This window comes from Mchenga conophoros, linkage group LG11 (assembly GCF_057382185.1).
Source record: "Mchenga conophoros isolate Kocher_MC1m ecotype Shallow Benthic linkage group LG11, M_conophoros_male_GT1.1, whole genome shotgun sequence".
Classification (NCBI taxonomy): domain Eukaryota; kingdom Metazoa; phylum Chordata; class Actinopteri; order Cichliformes; family Cichlidae; genus Mchenga; species Mchenga conophoros.
This window is the reverse complement of record NC_140536.1, coordinates 36,784,277-36,809,198: the sequence shown is the minus strand read 5'-3', so window position 1 is coordinate 36,809,198 and position 24,922 is coordinate 36,784,277. Positions and strand designations below refer to the sequence as shown.

At 39.3% G+C, this 24,922-nt stretch overlaps 2 protein-coding genes and 2 pseudogenes across 2 annotated transcripts; all 4 read right to left on the bottom strand.

Annotated features, from left to right (window-relative positions):
* Nucleotides 1–2,083: 2,083 nt before the first annotated feature.
* LOC146564947 (apoptosis-associated speck-like protein containing a CARD) lies at nucleotides 2,084–2,362 on the bottom strand (the record flags this gene model as incomplete). The annotated part of the gene is made up of 1 exon (XM_085292768.1): nucleotides 2,084–2,362. A coding segment is annotated over one exon (267 nt), but the record flags the coding sequence as incomplete, so codon positions are not given.
* Nucleotides 2,363–6,339: 3,977 nt separating this feature from the next.
* LOC146564946 (apoptosis-associated speck-like protein containing a CARD pseudogene) lies at nucleotides 6,340–6,986 on the bottom strand (annotated as a pseudogene).
* Nucleotides 6,987–9,324: 2,338 nt separating this feature from the next.
* Nucleotides 9,325–10,556, bottom strand: LOC146564945 (NACHT, LRR and PYD domains-containing protein 1 homolog; annotated as a pseudogene).
* Nucleotides 10,557–13,062: 2,506 nt separating this feature from the next.
* LOC146564944 (uncharacterized) lies at nucleotides 13,063–20,749 on the bottom strand. The gene is made up of 9 exons (XM_085292765.1): nucleotides 20,501–20,749; nucleotides 17,938–18,067; nucleotides 17,708–17,737; nucleotides 17,295–17,336; nucleotides 15,596–15,643; nucleotides 14,416–14,459; nucleotides 14,130–14,240; nucleotides 13,666–13,951; nucleotides 13,063–13,386 (listed from the first exon to the last, which is right to left on the bottom strand). The coding sequence occupies exons 3-8, from the start codon at nucleotides 17,724–17,726 to the stop codon at nucleotides 13,673–13,675; spliced, it is 543 nt and encodes a 180-aa protein (XP_085148891.1). The 5' UTR covers nucleotides 17,727–17,737; nucleotides 17,938–18,067; nucleotides 20,501–20,749; the 3' UTR covers nucleotides 13,063–13,386; nucleotides 13,666–13,672.
* Nucleotides 20,750–24,922: the final 4,173 nt, after the last annotated feature.

The following is a 24,922-nucleotide window of genomic DNA, read 5'->3' as shown; positions in this document are numbered from 1 at the left end:
ATTAGGATGTAATTATTGTGTCACCAACATTTTAACGTTAAACATATAATTCTAACAGCCTCTGTAAACTAATACTGTTCGAGGCTGCCGTTTTCTCTGACAGTTTCAATCAAAATTAGAAATGCTGCTCTGAGACTGAGAGAACTAATAGTGCTGCCTGTTGTGCAGTTAGTTTCCAAAACACGTTATTCATGGTTACATACAATTTTAGACTGATGTGGGCCAAAGCCTAGCACAGCCTGTAACGTTATTGTGACGGACACATTTTATGAGTTAATTTGGCTTTAAGTGACTTGCAGGTTTCTTTGAAAAATACTTTCTTATATCCAGGTTCTTCCTTTTTGCTGCCATCCTCCTCTCCTCCTGGCAGCGCAGGCTTGCAGCTGCTAAAACTAAACAGAGCTCCCTGAAAGGCTCAGCCAATCACATTGGCCATATTTGTCACATGAGGTAGGACTCCAGTAGAGAACGTAATTTAACCCTTTCTGCACCGCTGGGTGAATGAGACGCTGACAGATCTTTTTTTTTCTTTTCTTTCTATCGGATTTGATTTTCTTTACTCGAATAGATCAAATTATTGGTGGGGACATGTCCCTTCCGTCCATGCCAAATCTACGCCCTTGCTCCTTAGACTATCTGGGATAATAAATTTCATATTGCATGCATATATGTCTACCAATTAAATCTGGCCTGAGGTCTGCCATGTTTTAAATTCAGTTATTTCTCTCAGAAATTTGAGATCAAAATTACGACTGTGTTACCTTTATACTGTCACTAGTTAGTGCAAATAGCTCAATGGGACATAGAAACCTTTAAATTAAATTCCATCACCTGATATATATTCTCAAATAATATCAAAGCTTTGAAAGCTGTTTACGGTCAGAATTTTTTGAAAACTGTAATTGTAAATAAATTCAAACAATTGAGCTTCTCTCTCTGTGTTAAATATAATTCCCCAAAGCAATGATAACTTCATTGTATCCACAGAAGGGAGTTCCAAGCTCGAGTGAATAAATAACTACTTGATATCTTCAGTGGCACAGGAGACGAGTGGACATCATATTTCTTGCAATGATGCAATAAATGACTTTGCCTCTAGAAAAACTAGAAAACAGGTTCAAAGAAGAGGGAGGAGAACTGAGGAAAAGTAGAGTTATGTTTGATTTCTAAACCGTGTTTGATATCTTGTTTTGGGAAGCTCAGGTAGATATTATTGGCTCATCATTCAAACCCTTTTTACTGCAGACAGGCACAGTGCAATACTCATTACACTAGAATTTAAAATCTGACATTTTACTTGATGCCAGAGGAGAGTCCTGAGGGTCGTTTTACATTTAAAAAATGCAAATTTAAAAATATGTTCAGTTTGAATATAGATACAGTCACCTATATAACAAATTCAAATCAGCTGCAACAAAAGGCTAATACACACATTAATGAATCAGTAATTAAGGCCAGTGACATCATGTAAATGATCCTGATTTCATTTTAGGTACTTTAGGTGAAGTCTGATGCTCAAAGCTTTGCAGATTAATTACAAAGTAAGTTGATTGAGGAGGATCGTGACTTTAAAGTGTTTAAATATTTGTTTAGCCAGTTGGAAAAAAGTAGACAACATTGTTTAAACTCGGATGCAGACATCGTACACTGCGTTTATGTCACTATATTTATTTATTCATTTCAAAGGTCAATTTATAAAATTTAATTATTCACTAAAACGAATTCTTCGAGTTTAATTCTGGTTTATTTTTAAGGACAATAAATGTTTGCTATATATGTTTTACTTTATAGAAGATAATGAAATCTGAAAATAAATTTATGACAGTTTGAGTCATGGATAAAAACATGGCTGATGACATCGTCAGTTCATCTTTAAGTGATACAATTTACATTTTTAATATAAAAAATTTTTAAATATCCAAAGTGTTTCATGTAAAATGGATCAATTAAAGGAGAGTCACTGAGGAGCAAAGGCACCACATAGCAGAACAATTTTCCACAAAGAAAAGACATCTCCACCTTTTTAATGTAAACATGTTATGTTCAGGTAGATCGTGTACGTTTGATCTAAAAATGTGTTTTTTTCCCAACACATTTACTTCTTTGAAAGGTCTTCAACGAGAAATTTCTCATTTGCCAAAAGGCTTTCATAGAAGATGTCTTTGCAGGCTGCACTGGCTTTCAGGGGACCACTGTAGAGCTCCCTCATCCTGTCCTGAGAGGTAGGCAGAGCTCTAATTTTGTCATATTGTTCTTGGTCGATAACTTCCTTGTATTGGAGCTCATCCAAAATGGGTGCGATGTTGCTCACTCTCTGGATCAGCTGGACTCTGTGTTTGTCCACAAAATGCTTTCCTGGAGAAAAAAGGAAAGAAATGACAATAGTTTACGGTTGTTTATCATGTGAAAATTTTATTAGCTTTATTCTCAGCTTTCATAACAAAATGCTTTAAAAAAATCACACTTATTTCATAATTAAAATTAATTAAATGTTAAAAATAGAACATAAATGATGTCTGTAGGAGCCATATGAGTTGTTCCTTTTTGACTAAGTGGGTTGGTTTAAATGGACTCACTGTATTGGTGCACAGGCGTGTGGGGCGTGTTTCATGGGTGTGGTAGATGATAAATGTGGTTGCACTCACCTGTTTACAGCACCTGATGTTGATGAGCAGAAAGGTAAGGTGAGCATGAGGCAAAACTTTCTGTTGACCGCAGCTTGAATGATTTTGATGTATTTTAACTGGAACTTGATGGTTTATGTATATTTATGCACTAATTGATGCCATAGGCCAAGTTGTAGTTTGGTATAGTAGTTAGTGCAGTTCTTTGTGAGTAGCAGTTATTTGTTTGTGCAGTCTGTGCATTTGTTTAATAGTTAATCCCACGTGCTGATTTGTATATTGGACAGCTGCATGTGGAATAAAAGAAGCAAATGGTACAGAAGTGTATTTTATGCTTTTATTGTTGCGCGTCATCTGTATCCTCATGTTTAGCCTGCCGCGGCCATAGTTGGAAGAGCCACAACAAATTGTCAACAGAAAAGTTTATAGGTTTTATTGGATTGTTTATATATAGATGAGTTTTATTGGTGAGAGTCTTATGGTTTGCTGTTGCCTTTGTCCACGCAGCTTTTAGATTAAGCCTTTGGCTACACAATACAGATTTCTTTCAGGAGTCTTATTCCCCTGTTAGGTTTCAGCAGTACAGCTGCACAAGGCGTTGTACTGATTTGCTTTCTAGTTATTGTGCATCAGGCGGCTGAAGCCATTGGCTTGGGAGTACCGCCGCAGTTTGTGTTTAAGACAGTTTGTCTTCCTCACAGCTGACGGTATGGAGGTACATAAATACCCACCGCTAGTATGTACAGAAGACTAGGTTGAGTTAGTTAGGTTTAATAGGCAGATAGAGGGGGATATTGCTCCTGTTAATTGTGTGTGTCCAAGGTTGATTGAAGGGAATGTCATCAAGTTGATGTGTTGGGATGAGGCTGTGTGGCATAGGTGCAGTTCAGCGTTTGGATTTTGTAATGTTTTGAAGAAAAATGGAGACACACCAATTAATACAATGTGGTGATGTGGATGGAAAGAAAAGACAGCCGAAATCGACTGCTAAGGCTTTGGAGAATCAGATTGAAAGGCTGCAAACAGAACGTCATACTAAGATTAATAAAATTAAAAAGGTTGTAAAAATTATTAAAGAGTTAAAGCAATCTGAGGATAATGTTTCCACTGTTCAGGCTCAGTTAGAGAATTTGTCTGTGTTGCTTAATGAGGCAACTCGTCTGCATGAAACCTTGCTTCCTTTGCTTCCTCAAGAAGAGCAAGAGAAACAAACTGCTTGGTTTATAAGTGTGAAAGCACATAATACTGAGTTTGTGGAAGAGATAAAGAAATGGCTTCGTGATGCAAAGGGAAACCCTCAGAGTAAAAATCAGGTGTCTGAGCTTGATTTGCCACATTTAAATCCACCTGGTGTTGAGTCTTCTGATGTATTACCTGCTGGAAAGGGTTCTGGTGCTTCTAGGCACACCGGGAATGTTGGTAAAGGTGCTGCGATAGATGATGTTAATCCAAGTGATAGCGTCTCTAATGTTGCAAGCAGAAGTTGTAGGAAAAGTAAATCATCACTCAGTGGCTCAATGGTTTCATCTGCCTTGTCAGCATGCATAATGGCAGAAGCTGACATGGCTGCCCTTCTTGTTCGACAGAGGTTGTTGAAAGAAAAGCATGCTTTGGAAGAACAAGAAACACAGCTTAAGAAAAGAAAGGAGCTGCTTGACTTAGAAACTGAAATAGCAGCTTCAGCAGCAGAGGTGAATGTTTTAAAAGTTTCTGAAATGTCCCGAGTCTCAAGTGCGGTTAATGGTAAATCTGATGGAATGAATTCGTATTTAGAACGAGAGCAGGGGCGTTTGGGCGTTTTAAATCCTAACGCTCCTACGTTCAAACCTGTTACCAGAGCCCCAGGCCCACCAGAGGTGTACGAAGACCCCAAACCTCCCTCCACCCGCTCATGTGTAGTGTTGCTGTGTCCTGTTCTAAGTGCTTTTAAAACATGGCAGGGCATGGCTTCCTGCCAGAGAGCAGCGAGTGTCAGCACGGCCCCTCTTGAGAACCCTCAATGTTTACATGCATTTAAAATTCAGAGGTGGCGCCAGAGGTGAGGCTGGACGCTGTATAGTGTGTCCACCCCCACAGCCCTATATGTATGTGTGAGTAATGTGGATGTCTAAGTTGTGGAATAACATTTTATGGCCCGCAAGATCATTTTATATAGATTTATTATTATTGTTATGCATGCCCCGGCGATATGGGGTCCTCAGGGACTAGTAAAGCGCTATACAAATACAGGCCATTTACCAATTCAGCAGACGTTTGTCACCAGAGCAAAGCCACAAACTGAAGCTGTTGTGAAAGCAAGTTCTATTGTAGCAGAGGAGCCAAATCAGCCCGGCCATTTACCGAGGGAGAGTTTCTGAAGAGCTGCATGATGAAGCTGTGCGACGTCTTGTGTCCAGACAAAACGCAGATCTTGGCAAATGTGAGCCTGAGCAGAAATACGATTGCTGATCGGGTTGGTGAGATGCCCACTGATTTAAGAACACAGTTGTGTGAAAGAAGCAAAACCTTCATTGCATACTCTCTTGCTGTGGATGAAAGTACAGACATGATGGACATTGCACAGCTGACCATCTTCATCCGTAGAGTGTAAATATTGAACATTAAATCAATGCACGGGACAACGACAGGAAAAGACATTTTTGAAAAGGTATTTCAAAGTGTAACCGACATGAAACTGCCCTGGGACAACAGATGGAGCGCTGGTGTTGTGCAGGATGTAGGATCTAGTAAAGATGCAGGAGAACCGTACGGTGAGTTAACAGCATATCACTTCATCACACACCAGGAAAGGCTGTGTGGTAAAGTCCTAAAAATGGAGCATGTAATGATCACCGTAACACAGACCGTAAATTTGATCTGAGCTAAAGGTTTAAATCGGCGTCAATTTCAGTCTTTTATGTGGGAAATAGATTCAGAGTTTGCCAACATTCCTCATCATACAGAGGTCCGCTGGCTGAGTTGGGATAAAAGTTCTCAGAGTTTTTGAGCTCAGCAAGGAAACCTGTCAGTTCATGGCATGTATGATGCGGTGGAGGCATTTCAAGTGAAGCTGTCACAAATGCACCAGTGCAACCTGCCTCACTTTCCCTGTTGCCGAGTAATGTTGAACAAAGTCGGCGCACTTTGCTCGTCTACATGCGGCTCCAACCTTGTGTTTGCTTTCATTTATTTTTTCTGGGTTTTTTGGCAGCATGTTCATATTTCTAATTTGCATAATTTTGACAGGATATATTTTTATGGAGAGCAAAATATAAAATACAAAGTTAAAGTTTATTTTTTAAGTGCATTTATTCTGGAATAATTATTAACAACAGTAAACGTTCGTAGCCTGTATGATGTCACCAGGTCCAAATTATAACCAGTGTTATAAATCCGCCCACTATGATATTAAAGCATAAAACAAAGAGTCTGATATTTCTTATGTTTATATCAGAAACATAATGTCAGCATTTCCTTTTTGTAAATACTTTCACTGTAGAACAAAATGGATTTCAGCAAACGTCCTTTCAGCAGAGGTCATTAAGAAGGAGTGTCTCGTGTGTCTGAAGGATTTGGTAGAAGACATCTTTGGAGGCATTTTAGGTACTTTAGGTGAAGTCTGATGCTCAAAGCTTTGCAGATTAATTACAAAGTAAGTTGATTGAGGAGGATCGTGACTTTATTTGTTTAGCCAGTTTCAAAGGTCAATTTATTAAATTCTTTTAATTCTTCGAGTTTAATTCTGGTTTATTTTTAAGGACAATAAATGTTTGCATTATGTTTTACTTTATAGAAGATAATGAAATCTGAAAATAAATTTATGACAGTTTGAGTCATGGATAAAAACATGGCTGATGACATCGTCAGTTCATCTTTAAATGATACAATTTACATTTTTAATATAAAAAAATTTAAATATCCAAAGTGTTTCATGTAAAATGGATCAATTAAAGGAGAGTCACTGAGGAGCAAAGGCACCACATAGCAGAACAATTTTCCACAAAGAAAAGACATCTCCACCTTTTTAATGTAAACATGTTATGTTCAGGTAGATCGTGTACGTTTGATCTAAAAATGTGGGTTTTTTTCCCAACACATTTACTTCTTTGAAAGGTCTTCAACGAGAAATTTCTCATTTGCCAAAAGGCTTTCATAGAAGATGTCTTTGCAGGCTGCACTGGCTTTCAGGGGACCACTGTAGAGCTCCCTCATTCTGTCCTGAGAGGTAGGCAGAGCTCTAATTTTGTCATATTGTTCTTGGTCGATAACTTCCTTGTATTGGAGCTCATCCAGAATCGGCTCGATGTTGCTCACTCTCTGGATCAGCTCCACTCTGTGTTTATCCACAAAGTGGTTTTCTGAGGAAAGATTGCAGAGATTCATCACATATGTTGATAATCAAAGACTAAATCCATGCATAGCTTACATCCTCTGTTACTTATTTCCAAACAGAACTCACTGATATGTGTTAAACTTTAAAGACTGATTCATTGTTGTGTTTCTTTTTACTTTGTACATAATCAAATCTAACTCGGTATCTTTCTGCTTTTTTCCCTCTTCACCCTCAAACCAGTCAAACAGTCTGCCTCTGCCTGAGTCTGTTTCTTTCTTCCCCTCTCTGACACCGTCTGATTATTGGATGCCAATATTCAGCACTAATGTTGTCATACCAAAGGGAACCCACCACAGCCAAACACAAAGTGCAGTTCTTTTTATACACAAATCATGTGAAACATCTAACCTTGTACTTTACCACTTCTTTGGTTTTCATCTGAAAGTGAAAAAATGAACCAGAAACACCATATTTACTGGGCTGATCTACCAGTAGGCGTTAGCTTTAATAATAACTGTCAAGTGTTCTCCGACTGTGGTGCCCACACTTGAAAAAGACCAGACTTTGAATTTCACTCAACTTTATTTTGACCAGGTAGATAGGTAGGTAGCAGCAGGTAAAAAACCTTTCAACACAAAAATAAAGAACATTTCATTAACCATTCAGATAAATTACACAGAAGACAGATGAAATAACAAAATACACTTCAGTAAAGCCATTTACCATGTGGTTAACTGTTAATTTAACTGTGGTTCTTAAATATACAAAATGTGTCTTCTTTGCATTTAACACTTTTATAAACAATTGTATTTTAAAGTATACATTTTAGAGTTTACAAACATTTTAATAGAGACTTTAAGGATTTTCTTAACAAAGAATTATTTTCTTTAAATCAAAATCAAACATTTATTCACTAGTTTTACAATCCACCCAAGGATTTGGGGGTAACCATTTTTAATATTAAGTAACATAAATATGTGGGAACACTAACTGCACAAACAATTTATTCAAACTTAAACATTCTTTTTTGTCAATATAATTTCTTTAAACTTAAATGCAGCAACTGTTTCCCTAAGCATAAAACATTTGCACAACTGAGCTTCCATAGTTCCAAATATATGTGCAGCAAATGTGAGCTCAAGAGCTTACCGATAGCCCGTCTTGTTCAAAGTCTTCCTCACAGTGGAAAAGTGGATCGTAGTGCTGTCCTCTCAGTATGTCGCACATGGGTCAAATGACTGCTGCATGCATTTTAAGGTCTACTAGGCACGCCCACCCTTGATTGCTCTAATGTGGCTCACCTGGCAGGGCGGCGCACACCAGGCCGTGCTTAGTTGTTGATTGCACCCAAGGTCTAAACAGCGGCCATGCGCAAGCAGCAGCACCGAACAGGTAGAGGGCAGGAGGAGGAAGAGAGGAATAACAGCCACACCTACTAGGTCAGCGCGACACCTCCCACTCGATCTTTGCTCAGCACTGTCGTTAGCTGAATACAGCCACAGATGATGTCGTCTTCACTGCCCTGCACTCTCTCTTCATACATGTGAAATATAACAAACTCTCTCTCAGCAGGCTGTTTGTGAAGCCGACTGGCAGACTCGTCAGAATCAGAAAGGGTTTTATTGCCAAATGTTGAGCAGGTTTACAACATTAGGAAATTGCTGCGGTGCTTCAGTGCAAACATACTGTCATAAAAATATAAGAATAAGAATTAAAAGTGCTAAGTAGATAGATATATACATGATATATACATGAGTGCAGGTGGTGATCAGTGCCAAACATGGAATGATGCAGTGAACACAGCGTAGGGTCATGTGTTAGTGGTGGGAACAGTCATACGGTTATTGTTCATGTGTCCGACAGCAGAGGGGAAGAAACTGTTCTTATGGCGAGAGGTTCTGGTGCGAATGGACCGGAGCCTCCTGCCTGAGGGGAGCAGGTCAAACAGACTGTGTCCAGGGTGAGAAGGGTCAGCTGAGATCCGAGCTGCACGCCCCAGTGTCCTGGAGGTGTACAGGTCCTGCAGAGATGGGAGTCTGCAGCCAATCACCTTCTCAGCAGGTCTCTGTTTGTCTCTGATAGTGGCTCCAGCGTACCACATGGTACCACACTCTGGTCTTCAGGAACACATTGTGCAACTGGATACTGGACTTCCTGTCAAACAGGCTGCTGTTCAGACTGGTAATCACGGCTCCTCCCCTCTAGGGCCACACTGGAGCCCCCAGGGTCGTGCACTCAGCACCCTCCTGTTCATGTTGAACAGCCATGACTGCTCTCACAGACATGGAGAGAATATCTTCATGAAGTTAGAGGACAACACCACCATCATCACTCTGTTGGAGGAGATCAGCCGTGCACAGCTGTGCAGTTTGGTGCAAAGACAACAACTCACTGCTCAGTGTCAACACATGTTGGAGCTAATGGTCAGACAGCAGGAGAGTTTACTTCATGGTGAGAATACATCAGTTACATACTTCACCATGAACAGGTGTTTATTTTATATCTGAATTATTTCTTCATTCACATTTTAGTTACCAGCATAAAGAGATCACAGGAACATTTGCCACCTGTGTTGCATAATGATCACTAAAATAAACCTTCAAAGTGAACGTGGTACAGTGATGATACAGTTTTGTAGACGTGCTTAAATCTTACCTTTTCTAACAGTGCGGGTCCAAACTGACTGAAGCTCTTTCTGGCGTCAGTCTGAGCTGGAAGTCACTGTCTGGATTCTTCATGTACACTTCAAAGAAATTTGGAGTTCTGCTTTCATATCTGAGCTTTAACGCCTGTTAAAGAATGAAAAGATAAAGTCAGGGAAGAACCTGTAAGATATTTTTCCACTGAGGGAGAGAAATCTGATGATTATTCATTCATATAATTTAAACAGACTAATATATTTACTGACCTTACACAGATTTATAAATTGTTTTGGGATCAAATGAGCAGTAAATAAATTCAACATACCTGAGGACAGATTTCTGCACCATCCAAATCTGCTCTTAGGGTGAAACAATGAAACATTTTCAAGGACTTTTCTGGATGCGGCTTTTGGATGATTTTGTATCCACAGGATTCTTCTCTCCATCGTCTACAGAGCGAGAGAATATATATGTTTATATGTGTGTGTGTGTAAAGATGCTACAGGGATCCAATATTGTAATATTACTGTCTGCTGATTTATTTGTTGCACATTGTCCATCTTATACTGTGAAACATGTAATAACCTGCTGTAGCCCAGGATCATGTGGGATCAGATAAACATGCAGTGTGAGGAAAGCTGTGTTGGTCTGATATATCAACACGTTACAGTTGATTTCCACAGGAACGCCCACTTTCATCAGGAGCGCTCTTGGAGAGAAAATCAGACACTTTTTCCACAACATCTCCACAGTCATCTATGTGAACGACTGCAAACTTGTCCAATATGTCAGGGACGTCATCTGCACAAGAAAACTTGAATCGTAAATGTAATTTATTGTTAAATAATAATGCCTTCATGTCCTCTTACCGATGCAGATCCAGTGTGGCAGGTGAACTTCATTTAACTTCCCAGCAGTGACTGTGACGTCCATCAGAGGACCTGCAGGCATGTATTGTCTGCTCTCCATCCTCTCCATGTGTCCGTTTTTTACATATTTATTTGTTTTTGACTTTATTTGGTTCCTGAGGTGATACCTGATCATCTCTGCACCAGATTCTGCTCATCTTCATTAAAGCCTTTCTGGTCACCTCCACACACTCTCGGCTGTACTTCTCCATCATCACATTCACTACATCCTGAGTGTTTGCTGCTTTCAGTTTGCTACTTGAGATGAGGAGTGAATCTTTCTGCTATTCAATCAGTGACTTGAATTCATCCAAGTGAGCAGCTTCTCAGTCGTCATAGTTACCACCTGGAAAATGAAAGTCATTTTGTACCTGCAGGACTGAAGCAGCCTGTCACTTCTTATGCAGGAGGTGCAGGGCCAGCGATGGTGACACAGCAGATCCTGACACGTATCTACACAACTACATGGATGTTTGCTCCTTCATGTTGAAATTAGCGTCACATGTTTAAAAATAGTCATTAAATGATTTTGAGCAACCTTTGAATGAAAGATGTCCAACATCACACATCACAGGTTACATTTTCATATCGTCAGTTATTTCCACCTGCATTTTGTTCCTATGAAGTTACAGCTGAATAATTCAGTTTGTCTTTTAAAGGTAAACTATAAAACTTGCTAAGGTTACAGGTTTCCATAATTTCCTTCAGGATTAATAAAGTATTTCTGATTCTGATTTATTATCTATTAAGGACAAAACGGGGGGGTTACCACTGTCCCGGGTTCGACTCCAACACCAGACCTTTGTGTGTGGAGTCTGTATGTTCTCTCTGTGTTTGTTGGGTTCTCTCCGAGTACTTCAGCTTCCTCCCACAGTCCAAAGACATGCAGTTAGTGTGGTTTAGTTAACTGGTGATTCTAACCTGCCCATAGGTGTGAATGGTTGTCTGTCTCTCTGTAGTAGACTGCCGTCCAGGGTGTACCCCGCCTCTCGCCCTGTGGTAGCTGGGATAGGCTAATAAGGATAATGGATGGGTGGAAAATGTAAACTGGGTTAAATGATTAAGATAAACCTCACTGACACTTGTTCTTCGTGCTGCTGGATTAAAATGGAGTTGATGGAGTCGACGCTGATCAGCCTTTGTAGAACTGAACGCTCCAGAAAGGCTGGAGTTTAAATGAACGAACGAACCAGAAAACAAGGGTAAAAAGGAGTCTTTAATAACAATTACACCATATAAAAATTTGTACGTACAAGTCAAAATATAAGGACACATTTAGGAACAGTCTGAGTTTCTTCCTTAGACGAATAAAGTCCTCAGAGTCAGGAAACATCCAGTTCTGTGTAAATAAAGCCGTCCGATCCCGGTCTGACATTTCTGATGTTTGTAACGTTTCTTATTGACTGCTTCCATCATTTTAATGTACTTTTAGTCATTCATTTAACTATTCCTCATTCTTACTGTTATTTATGTGTTGATCTTTCTCATTTTGTGATATTTCAGTTTGACTGACTGATGCTGCAAAACAAAATGATCCTGTAGGAAAATAAAGACTGACCTGAACATCTCATCTCTTAAAATACAAAAGCACAGCAATCATCTTACTGAGTGATCTTCATTGTACATTGTTTCATTGTTTTTAGGCCGCTTCATTCCAGCAAAAGTTTCACCGTATAAACATGAAAGACGTGTTTTTACAGATTTTAAAATGTTAAAAAATGAACGAGTTTCTGACAGTAAATAGTTAATAGACACCAATGTTGCTCCCTGATGTATCCGAAAAAATATTTTATTGATAAAGAACAATTGTATTTATGTGGCTATATTTAGTAGAAAGCCAATATAAAATGTTTAGTGACGTGCTTAAAAGGGAATTAAAAAACACAAAACAATGATTAAAGCAGGATATTAAAGATTAAAAAGTATAAAATTCTCCAGTTTATCTTCAAAACAGTCGTCAGAACTTCTTAAAATGTGAGAAACATGGCAGTAACAGATGCAGGTCATGATGTTCCTCAGTAACTTCTAACCTTGGAAACTTTTCTCATTCAGGCTTCACTCCAAACCAGACTGAGCATCGACCACAAGAACAAAAGACAGAAGATAACAGAGTTCATATGGTGTTAATGTAAAATTATTCTGGAAGACTTTTCTTTATGTGGCACATTTATACTGTGACATGGATTTATCGTCTTCAACAAAATGAGAATCATAAAGCTGTTCATGATATTTTTGTATGTAATTATACATATAATGCTCATTTTCAGGTTAATATTTTTAATTTTGGACTGTACTCGAGTAGCTTTGTCTGAGTCACAGTTCAAAATCATCCTCATTTGTCTTATACTTGGTTTGGTTGTAGCTCCTCATCCTCTCTGAAACAAGCTTCTTTTTTACTCCTCTCCCTTTAAGGCAACTTTGTTCTTATTGGCTGTTTCCCACAAACAGAAGGTTTGAGGGACAAGTGGGTGGAGCTTCTGTGGAAAGGGCCAGAATTGGAGACCACCAATATTAGGATATCGCCCCTCAATGACATCACACATTACAGAAGTTTAAAAAACCACATAAACCTGAGTGTTTGTCTCACAGTGAGTATCTGTAAACATGATGATCTCATTATCGTAAATTTGAAAGTGTATAAATGAAAACAAAGAAAAGCACAACAAATGCCGTCTTTTTACAAACTGCGCTGCTAGAAACAAACAGAATGTGTTTCTATGAAAGAAGGAAATGAAATCACTGTCAGATCATTTCTACACGTTTAAACCTGAAATAATTCTGCAGAAAATAAAAACATGACAGAAAATTAAAGAGAGAAAGTTAAAATAAAATGAAAAGATTAAATATTAAAATAAAAAATGCTTCAAAAATCTTGATCTCATCCTCATGTTTGCATCAACCTAAGAACACACACACACACACACACACACACACACACAGTACAGTAATTTTCAAATAGATGTTATTTCCTGTATTTTAACCTCAAATCTGCTCCTACATTATAAACTCTCCCTCATGTCAGAGTCAGTTGGACAGTCAGTCAGACTCTCTGCTACTTTACATACTACAATCATGTAGTGCACTGAAAATAAATTCAGAAGCTACAAATCTAACTATACAAAAGTATTTTGGATTAAGTAAAATATTCATAAAATCAATGATGCCATTTTGATTGTTACCTTTGCATCATGAGCTGCTGTCTGATAACTTCTGCACCAGATCATTTCTGTTAATTTTCCTAAAAACCTTCTTGGTCACCTCCACAGACTTTTCTGTGTAGGTCTGCACCACCAGGTCCACCAGGTCACAGGTGCTGGCCTTCTCCAGTTTGCTCTCTGGGATGGGTTTGAGCTCCACCAAAACATCACGGTCCCGCAGGAACCACTTGAACTTTTCAAGCTCCTCCTTTTTCAGATCTTCCAACATTTCCAAAAGCTTCTCTCTGTCTGAGTGGACTGTTAATGCCTGAGAACAAATGAGGAGATATAATTTGATATCAATCAGTTATCCAAAAATAAAATTATGCATAACAACCATCCAATTCAATCACGAGGGGGTTTTATTCAGTTTTACATTCTGAATTATGTTTAACCTGCATTTTAATGACTTAAAGCTTTTGTGTGTAAAGTCAGGCGTTACTCACCTTTGGCATCTGTGCTGCAGCATCACTGTCCCACTGTAACTTTAGCTTTTTATGCTCTTCTTCTTCTTCTGGATCCTCATCGTACCTCTTTCTGTTGGATTTGAACAATGCCTGGTAAAGTTAAAGCAAAGAAAGGAATATGATTAGATCAGTGATTAGTTAGTTAAGTGTAAGAACCATCACATTTAAACATTTTTAACACAGCAGTTAAAATATTGCTTTTAAAAAATGTAAATCTTATGAATGAAGCTGTGTTGTGTAAAGTCAGAATAAGTTTCTTACTCACTTTCCTTCCCCGTGCAGGAGGATGTTTATCCACCGAGTGTTTCTCTGAGAAAGAAGAAAGATGAAACATAAATATTGATTGATTTGATTCATGAAGAGTTTTCCGATGGAGTGGAGTGTGTTTAATGTGCCAGGTTAAATATGCTATGAAAACATCAGAATCAGACTAGCAGCAGATATCTAACATTAAAGGACTCAGATAAAGTGACCAGGCCCCGCCCACTTTGGAGCCATTAGAACAGCCAAATAAGGACCTACAGTAGTCCAGCCTAGAAGGAATAAAATGCATTAACTGGTTTTTCAGTATCACTCTGAGACAAAAAGTTTCTAATTTTATTCATAATCATCTGAATTTTTAAAGGATGAATCGTGGTCAGCAGGTTCCTCTGTCTTTGGCTGCATCCACACATATAAGGCTCATTTTTGTAAACTTATATAACTGCATATCATTTTTTAATGGTTTGTGTTATATCACCACCTTTTGTTATGGCAATGATCTTTTAAAATGTATTTGATGCACATTTTAGTGTGGAGGGAGATATTTTTTGAAATGAGCTCAGAAAAATCCCTGTTTTGAAAAACAAAGGGTGAATGGGCGGTTCTTATTTAGTACTTTTCTACCAGATGTCTCATTCATCCATTCATACAAACATTTTTTCTGGGCTTTCTATCTCAAATTCACACTCCAGTGAGCCGGGTTCAATGTCCTGCCAAAGGATACTGAATCCAGACTGCAGCAGCCCAGAATTGAACCACCAACCTTCTTGATAACCATGTGCACAACCTTTGTCCCGTTTTCATTTTACTTCCTGTTTTATTTTCAAAGCTGGGTTGTTCCGTTTCCTGTCTGCATTCATGTCTATGATTAAGTTACAAGTGCTTTAGTATCCCTCTCCATGGTGTGTATTTAGTCTGTGCATTTTCACTCTCCCTGGTCATTTTCTCATCAGCTTTAACTCCTGTTGTCTCCCTGTATCAGCTTTTCCTTCTTGTTTTGGATTCTGTGGTCATTTTTTTTTGCTTCTATTCATTTTCATTCCAGTTTCACTCTATTTTTAGTTTTGAGTAAAGTCTAAGTGTGTGCAGTTCATCTTCAGTAAGGCAACAACTATGACAGTTTTTTCTTGAATACTAAAAGTAATTTACTGAAAAGACAGAACAGTTAATATCTGTGAACCTACCAGCTGCCAACGTGCCGACACCAGCTGCTCCCCTTGAGGATCCTGCAGCTGTGAAACATTGAGGAAAATTTACTGTAAGAAGTTAATTGGTTTAAACCACATTTAATGTAAGGAACAAATGGAATATGGACGCTTGATGTCATTGTTTGATGTATCAGAGTTTAATAATGAAGGTTATGGTCATGGTTATGATTGGTTATGATGTTTGATTTGGCCCTTCCTGACATAACACAAAGGGGGATTTGTGCCTCTGACTGGAATCAAACCAGCATCCTTTCCTCTCCAAGTAAACTATACTTCTGTTCTATGGAGCTCTTTTCTAAAACCTTTCTGTAATAAATGGTGCCATTTTGTTTCTTACCTTTGGATCACAAGCTGATACCTAACAGCATCAGCTGTCATGATCCTGGGTCATGTGACCCAGCATTTTGAGTTTTCCTGTGTTTTTGTCATTTTGTATTATGGTTTGTGTTCAAGTTCACTTAGTGTTCTATGGCAGCGGTCTCCAACCTTTTTTGCGCCACGGACCGGTTTATGCCCGACAATATTTTCACGGACCGGTCTTTAAGGTGTCGCGGATAAATACAACAAAATAAAACTAGTACCAAAAAAAGAAGATTTATTCATAACACACATGAAAAGACCCAGGAAAACAGAGTTAACGATAAAAACGATAACAAAATAACGCTGAAAACCAATAAAAACCATGAAAACCAGACATTTCACACCTGAGCCTCAACTCTCGCGGCCCGGTACCAAACGACTCACGGACCGGTACCGGTCCGAGGCCTGGGGGTTGGGGACCGCTGTCCTATGGTGCCTAGTTATCCTGTTTTTAGTTTCTACCCTGTTTAGTTCCTTGATTATTTAGTAGTTACTCCTTGTGTCGTTGCCCTCTCTGTGTCAGTTTATGTGTTTGTTCTCCTGCCTTGTTTTCCCTCCTTGTGTTTTTTTTATGGATTATCAAAATTCACAACAATATGCTAACTAAGCTTTTAACCTGGACCTTTATTGTCAACTTTGATTTTGGACGCCAACAATGAAGGTCAAGGTCAAAACCATAATCACGTAAAAAAACCAACATATCCAGTAATAGGTCATATGAGAGGGCATGGTAAGGGATGTACAGCACACTTTGTATTTTTTCAGTACATCATCACAATGATGCCATAAAGTTTTGACAGCTTATAGAAGCCAAAGTTTTCAGCCAATTCTGCTCCAATCACATGGGTAAAGATAATTAAATACACCATCTTAGTATGTAATACCTCAAGGTCAAAGGTCAAAGGTCAGGGTCCCACGATATAGGAAAAAGCTTTAGTTTCTATTTAATCATCTCAAAACTTTAAAGCAACATATTAGTCGTTGTGGAACATCAACACTTTCTTCGTTTGAGCTCTTTAACACAAAAAGGTTAATAAACTAGACTAGATTTCCATATCAACAATGCTGACATCAGCATGTTTTAATAACAGCCAGCTGAGGTAGATATGTTTAATAAAAACAGGCTGATGTCATCATGTTGTGACAAAAACATCATAAACATCAAACTTTTGGTACAGCCCTTGCTCTTAGGGGGAGTTGTGCTCTCTGAGTGCGCCTGCTTACTGTGCAGTGTCTACACTTGGGTCCTCTTGTCAACAACTGCAACAAAATCCTTTAATAAGAAGACAGCAGAGTTGATATATGTTACCATTACCTGAAGTACTGACACCAGATGCTCCCCTTGAAGCTCCTGAAGCTGTAAAGACATTTTTTTAATTGTGTGTTAAATGCACCAATTTAATTAATTTTCATTACAAACAAAGAAACAGATCAAATTGTCTAATATAGACACATTTGCCCTTAACTCACTCTTCTTAGTTTTAAATGACTCACTGCTGATCTGTTTAATTCACTCAGTGTCTGAAAAGTCTGTTTGTCATTACAGACGAGCTTCTAAACTGAACAGTCACTGATGCCAGGAATGTTTTAGCAGGACCAACACAGTACAAACTATTATGTTAAACAGCATTCGACTTAACTCTACGAGTTAAAGCTACAGCAACACATTTTATGTTGTGAGTGAAAGCAAAGAATTAGTTTGAATACTCTTTGAGTGTATTTTCTTACCTTCAACATAACCAGACATGGGATAGTCATCTGGAATTAAAGGAAAATCAAAATATGAATGTTTGATATTGTTGTTTGATGTGCTGCATTCAGGGACCAAAAATTATGAAATAGCAGAGAAACAACACGTTCACATTGCTGTTGCTCTTCAATTTGCAGTCGTCAAATAAAAGGATGGAAGTTTTCCATTACACTTTGTGTACATTGTATTATTTAACAGAATAACTAACCTTGATAAACATCACATGTCCAGACTGGTTCATCATTATTTGAGTGCAGGAGTGTAAGCCTGAGTTTTCTGTCTGGATTCTCAATGAACACTTCATAGAAGTTTATCCTGTTATATCTGAAGGTTAACTCCTGTGGGGAAAAGTGTAAACACACACACACACACACACACACACACACACACACACACACACACACGTATGTATATGCATGTATATATACACACACGTATGTATGTATACAAACATACATACATACATACATGTTACGACCCGGCTCGAAATGACCGTAACAAGAGCGGGGTGTCCCGTGACTTCCCACGCCCAAACAGCCACAGCATCGGACTTTTAACAACAGTTTATTCACAACAATGGCACTCACGGTAGTGGGAGTGTATAATTTCAGGGTGAGCTAAGGCCAACACAACAAACAAAACTCAACCTAGGCTTCGGTTCCCCTCTGACCTGTTTACGGAAAAGAAAAGAAAGAAACAACACAGTCTGACCTCCCTGGTCTAAAAACACAGGAGAAAAGAAGGCTTCCCAAAGTAATTGGCAGCTCACCCCTACTTGCTCCGCACTTCACACACATGCCGGTTCCCAGGACTTCGCTCTTCTGGACAGAGATCTCCGATGTTATTCCCGGGATCTGCTGGAGCCACTCGCCTAGCTTGGGAGTCACCGCACCTAGTGCTCCGATTACCACGGGGACCACCGTTACCTTCACCCTCCACATCCTCTCGAGCTCTTCTCTGAGCCCTTGGTATTTCTCCAGCTTCTCGTGTTCCTTCTTCCTGATATTGCTGTCATTCGGAACCGCAGGTTTCTCTTCAGCTCTGTAGCCAGGCTGAGAAACAGTCAGAGCTCTTTTGAGCCAACCATCCCTTTAACGTTAACTAGTAATGACTTCATGAACTTCTTCACAAATAAAATTTTTATCATTAGAGAAAGAATTACCAATAATCATCCCACAGATGTATTATTATCTACAGCTACTCTTAGTACCATTGATGTTAAGTTAGACTCTTTTTCTCCAATTGATCTTTCTGAGTTAACTTCAATAATTACTTCCTCCAAACCATCAATGTTCCCTCTAATTTTTCTTGTGTCTGAGCAAACACACAAACTCCCTGAGGGATCCCTTGGACCACTGTGAGCAACAGCAGACGTGTGCACTGTGGTCACGCCAGCATCGAATCCATCCAAGTTACATGGTTTATCAAAAATAATCAAATTACAGCATTTACATTTATGTTAGACTGCTTGTAATTAACTGCTTTAGCCCACTTACAATGAAAATGTAAAAAAAATATCGTTCATGCCCTGTGTAGTATGTTAACACTATTGGAAGTAAAAATAACTATAAATCCAATTTTGAAAACACAATTATTATTATTATTATTATTATTATTATTTATAAATCTCTGACTTGTATTATGAGTCTGTGGTCTGGGAGAGAGTCTGTAACTCTGTCTGCAAAATACAGTAAATAATGACCAATGCTGGACAACTAATTATATAGTTACTTCTTCAAAAAAGTTACTCAGTTTTGCAAACAACAAAGTTTTTTTGCAGCTGTTTACCTAAAAATACTGCCAAGGGTTTTTTTTAAACAAACATTTCACACTATTTACAGAACAATCTGCTGTTCTGCATCAAATCGGATGCCACAAAAACTATTTGTGCCACTCCAATTAATTCATTAATTGATGAATTAATTAATGGCAGAACGTCTTTGAGCAGTTTTGTAGGAATGGGGTCTAAAAGACACTTTGATAGTTTGGAGGAAGTAATTATTGAAGTTAACTCAGAAAGATCAATTGGAGAAAAAGAGTCTAACTTAACATCAATGGTACTAAGAGTAGCTGTAGATAATATTACATCTGTGGGATGATTATTGGTAATTTTTTCTCTAATAATTAAAATTTTATTTGTGAAGAAGTTCATGAAGTCATTACTAGTTAACGTTAAAGGGATGGTTGGCTCAACAGAGCTCTGACTGTTTCTCAGCCTGGCTACAGAGCTGAAGAGAAACCTGCGGTTGTTCTTATTTTCTTCAATCAGTGATGAATAGTAAGATGTTCTGGCTTTGCGGAGGGCTTTCTTATAAAGCAGCAAACTATTTCTCCAGGCTAAATGATGATCCTCTAGATTTGTGACACGCCATTTCCTCTCCAGCTTACGACTTTACAGAGCACGTCACCTCTGTAACTGTCTAACTGTTAATAAGAAGAGTTTCAGTGGTTTGTTGTAATTGTGAAGTCCTGAAACAGTCACATAATATCACTGCACACCGGCTATAAGCTGCTATTATTTTGTAGTGTGCTGTGTTTGAGCCTCCTGTAATGAGCCAGCCTGCCTGACCTGCACATATTCTGCTCTAATCCACGTTATAAAAAGCAGCACTAAAATATAAACGTCTTTGTTCATCATTCACTACACAACACAGAGTCAAGAGATTTTTCTATCAGTCAGCACCTGGTTTCATATGAATGTGATAAACTATGTGCAGTATTCTCACATATTTAAGTCTTTGTTCTCTTATTTGTGGTTCCTGAGGTGATACCTGATAATCTCTGCACCAGGTCAGTCCTGTTCATCTTCATTAAAGCCTTTCTGGTCTCCTCCACACTCTCTCCTCTGTACGTCTCCTCCATCAGCTTCACTACATCCTGTGTGTTTGATGTTTTCAGTCGGCCCCTTGGCTCGGATGATAGATCTTTCTCCAGTTGAATGAGTGACTTGAACTCAGCAAAGTCCTCTGGACTCAACTGGTTCAGTGTTTCAATGAGCAGCTTCTTAGTCGTCATAGTTACCACCTGGAAAATGAAGAAATCATATTATACATGAAGGACAGCATGTCTGCTGTTTGTTCATTTGACGGATGGAAACTGACTGCTTTGTATTTCACTAATGACAACATTACTGACATGGACGTTTGTTACTTTTCCATCACCCAAATGAAAGCTGTGATTGGACGTGAACGTCAAACATCAGCTTGAAACTTGAGTAAAATTGTGTAATAAAAACATGCAACCCACAGCAGCATGTGTGTGAGTTTGAGTTCAGCTTGTTGGAAAGGCCCTCCACAACAGTCTCATTTTCAAATGTGCCTCCTTGCGAAAATGAATTGCCCACCCCTGGTTTATACAAACTCTTTCAAATTAAAAGCCCTCTAGATTCTCACAGGTGAGAAACACTTTAATTCTCAACAAGGCTTTTATTTACTTACATGAAGAAGCCTTTTAAAAACAAGCGCGTTCACAGGTGTACACACGGGGACTCACACACACAAACTACACCCTTTTTGGCTCCTACCTCAAAGCACACTGTGCGCTGTCGATCTTACGTGCTGCACAATAAGGTTTAATATTTACTATTTACTGTTATAGTCACATAGATCATCATGATGTTGTTTATTGTATTGCTCTCGTCTTCTTCTGCTTGTTTTCTTTTTTCTTTCTCAACAGGTGATCCAGGTAAAAATAAATAAAAACTCTTTCTCTCCCTCTCTCTTTCATTCTTTCTCCCTGTCCTATCCCCCAGTCATGTCCCGTCTGTAACAACCAAAAATAAAATAAATACATAATTATAATGAAGGTCAATCAAATGGACAAATATGGCAAGGCTACGATGATCCAATTGGTAAAGTAAAGCCGCTTGGCATCTTTCTTGGCCTTCAGGCAACAATTCTGATGGCTAAAGATCCAAACGGGACAGGCAAAAAAAACCAAAAACTCTTTCCTGGAGAAATTTGAGGTTGCAGATGTTTCAGGGCTGAAGCCTTATCATATGTGTGCTCTTTGGTCCAGGTCGGACAATGTATGACAGAGTGAGAGGCAATAAGATTTTCATGGCGAATCATAGAAATTCGCCGTGGCGCCACGGCCTCACCGTGTCCCGAAAACTCAAAAGCTCCGCAGTTTAACATGGCCCGTGTGATATTCTGGGTTAGGCTCTTTGAAAAGATCAGGACAGAAGGACGTGGATAGGTGCCTTTATTGAACAGCAGGGCCCTGTTTCAGAAAGCCGGTTTAGTGCAAACTCTGAGTAAGTATACCGTGAGTTAACGAAAACTCCGGGTTTTCGGTTTCACAAAGCGAGTTCAGATGAAGCCTGAGTGAGTCACTATGACAACACACTCCGTGAAGCTAACCTGCCCCCTAGCAGGTTTACCACAACTAACCCTGACTGTCTCCGCCTCTTTGTCGGAAACCTGACAGTAGGAAGTGTCAGACATGGCGTGCCCCTTCCTTGAAGAGCCAGTAGATCTTGAAGCCCAAATTCTCCGCAGAGCTCTCCGCCGGGAGAGAGTGATTAGAGCGCGTTTGGACATTTTATCATTTCCTGATTATTTTCTGTGTGAACGTTACCGTTTTTCAGCACAATCTATAATTCATTTGAATAACATCCTCAGGCCTAATATTGCTCATGTGACACATCGTGGACATTCTCTCAGTTCTGTACATATTATTTGTATTGCACTTCGGTTTTTTGCAAACGGGAGCTTTCTGTATAATATTGGTGACGCTGAGCACGTTTCCAAGGCTACCGTCTGTCGGGCAGTCAGGAATGTTACAGTTGCACTGAAACGTCTCCTGTACTCGTTTGTGGTGTTCCCCGGTCATAGACCCACAAGATTTATCAAAGAGGGATTCCACAAAATTGCAGGTAGCAGGATGAACAAAACTTAATTCATGATGTGGTGATACTTGAACTACTACTTAAATTTTACATTTATTCTCACGGTTCCCAGGCGTGATTGGCTGTATAGATGGCACTCACATTCCAATCATTGCTCCTTCAGTAAATGAAGGAGACTATGTGAACAGGAAGTCTTTCCACAGCATTAATGTACAGGTACATAGTTCCCTGTAGCATTTCAAACTAACAAATTATTTCACTATAGTAATGGATGCTAATTTGTGTTCTCTGCACTGTGAAGATCATATGTGATGCTGCCAACATTATCACAAATGTGGAAGCCAACTGCTCAGCCTCTGTGAGTGGTGGTGGTGGAGGACCCCCACCTGTTTTTCAGGCCTCCGCTTTTTTTTCTGTTGGCTATAACGGGTCACGTTTGAGCATACAGAGTAAGCAAATATGTACTTGTAATGTGCTCAGATAATTTCAATAAGTGCTTACAGAGGGGAAATTAATGTAGCCTCTAACTGCAATTGATTTACATAGGACAAACAGACCAAGCACTATGGCTCATAATACAATTACACCTTACCTGTTTGGACTATATTTTTATATTTCATTTTTACTTGCTGCCAGGAACGTTTGGGGCCTATTGGGTTGCACCTGCGCTCAAATCACATCACAAAATCAAATGTATAAAATAAAAAATAAAATAAAATATAATAAAATAAAATAACGTGTTAAATGGGTGGAAATCCCTAGATCAATGTTTAAATTAACACTCACGCATTGACTCTGTCGGCTTTGTTTTGCCATGCATGCTCCCTTTCTTTTGCAGCTGAGGCTGTGTTACTTTTTTTCTGCGCAATTTGCATGTTATCGGCATATGCTGCCATCAGAATTTCGGCCTCACGCGCTGTAAAATACATTGACCGCGCCTTCTTTCCCTCCGTCTCCATGGTGACTCGCTTAATCTGTGCTCCACTAATCAGGGCTTTATGTATCCTTGTCCGCGCGCTTAACTTGGGGTTAAAGCAACTCCGCGTTGACTGAACTAATTGTTATCAGCCTTTCTGAAACCGAATATTCCGAGTTGGACAGTTCGGGGTTACTCAACCCTGAGTATCGTTTTTCACTCTGAGTTTTCTAAACCGGCTTCCTGAAATAGGGCCCAGGACATCACACACTAACTTGTTGTTTTCTTAGCGTGCAGAAACTACCCTTTTTTGTTGTTATATATTGGTCAACCAAGAACTAGCCCTGTAATGGGCACTTCTGTATTTTACCACTGGGGGGCAACAATTCACTCTATTACATTCCTCCCCTTTTAGATTTGTAATTGAAATAAGCAACCCTTTAAATGTATTTCACTGCCCCCACCAAAAGAAATATTCTGTGGCCCTTACGAACAAAGAACAAATGTAGCCATTACTTTTATTATTAAACTGTTCACTTCTAAAATAACTGGCAGTAAATAGCTAAAACATAACTCTACATTTTCAAAGATTCAGTCTCTTTGGGGGAACTCTGCGTCTCTCTGGGTATCTGCGTTCCACAGATGGGCTTTGGGTGGTTTCTGGGGTGGATACTGGTGGTTCATCGGTTGTCTGTTTAGGTGGTTCAGGAGGTAAGGGGTGTGATGTTAAAATCCCAGGTGGACTTGGTGGTATCTCTGGAACAACACCGTCCATAATCACTTCTGGCCGTCCCTCCGAAACCGGTGAAAATATAACTGGGGATTTCTCCACAGTCTGTCTCCATGGTAACAGGTGGTCCACATGTATTGTGCATGTTCTCTGTCCCTCTTGTATCAGGTAAGTAACACTTCCCATTTTCTTCAGAACCGTTCCCTGAGTCCATTTTGTTTCCCCCCCCCCCCCTGAAGTTTCGGATACGCACAGCGTCTCCCTCCGAAAAAACACGAACAGGTTGGGTTTTGTAATCATGGTGTCGCTTCTGCTCAGACTGTTTCTGTTCAATGTGTCTGCTTAGTTCAGGTTTCAGCAGGCTGAAGCGAGTCCGGATCTGACGTTTCAGGAACAACTCTGCTGGTGTACGACCCGTCACAGTGTGCGGTGTACTGCAATACATGATAAGGAAGTTTGCCAAACGATGACTGAGTGGCAATCTGGCCTTACCATCTGCTTCCAGCACATTCTTCATCAGGGATCGTTTCAGGATTTGAACTGACCTCTCTGCTGCCCCGTTTGATGCAGGATGATAGGCAGGAACAGCTGTGTGTCTGATTCCATTTAACTCCAAAAACTGATTGAATTCCTTTGACACAAGTTGAGGTCCATTGTCTGAAACAAGCTCTTCTGGAAGTCCATATGAAGCAAATAAC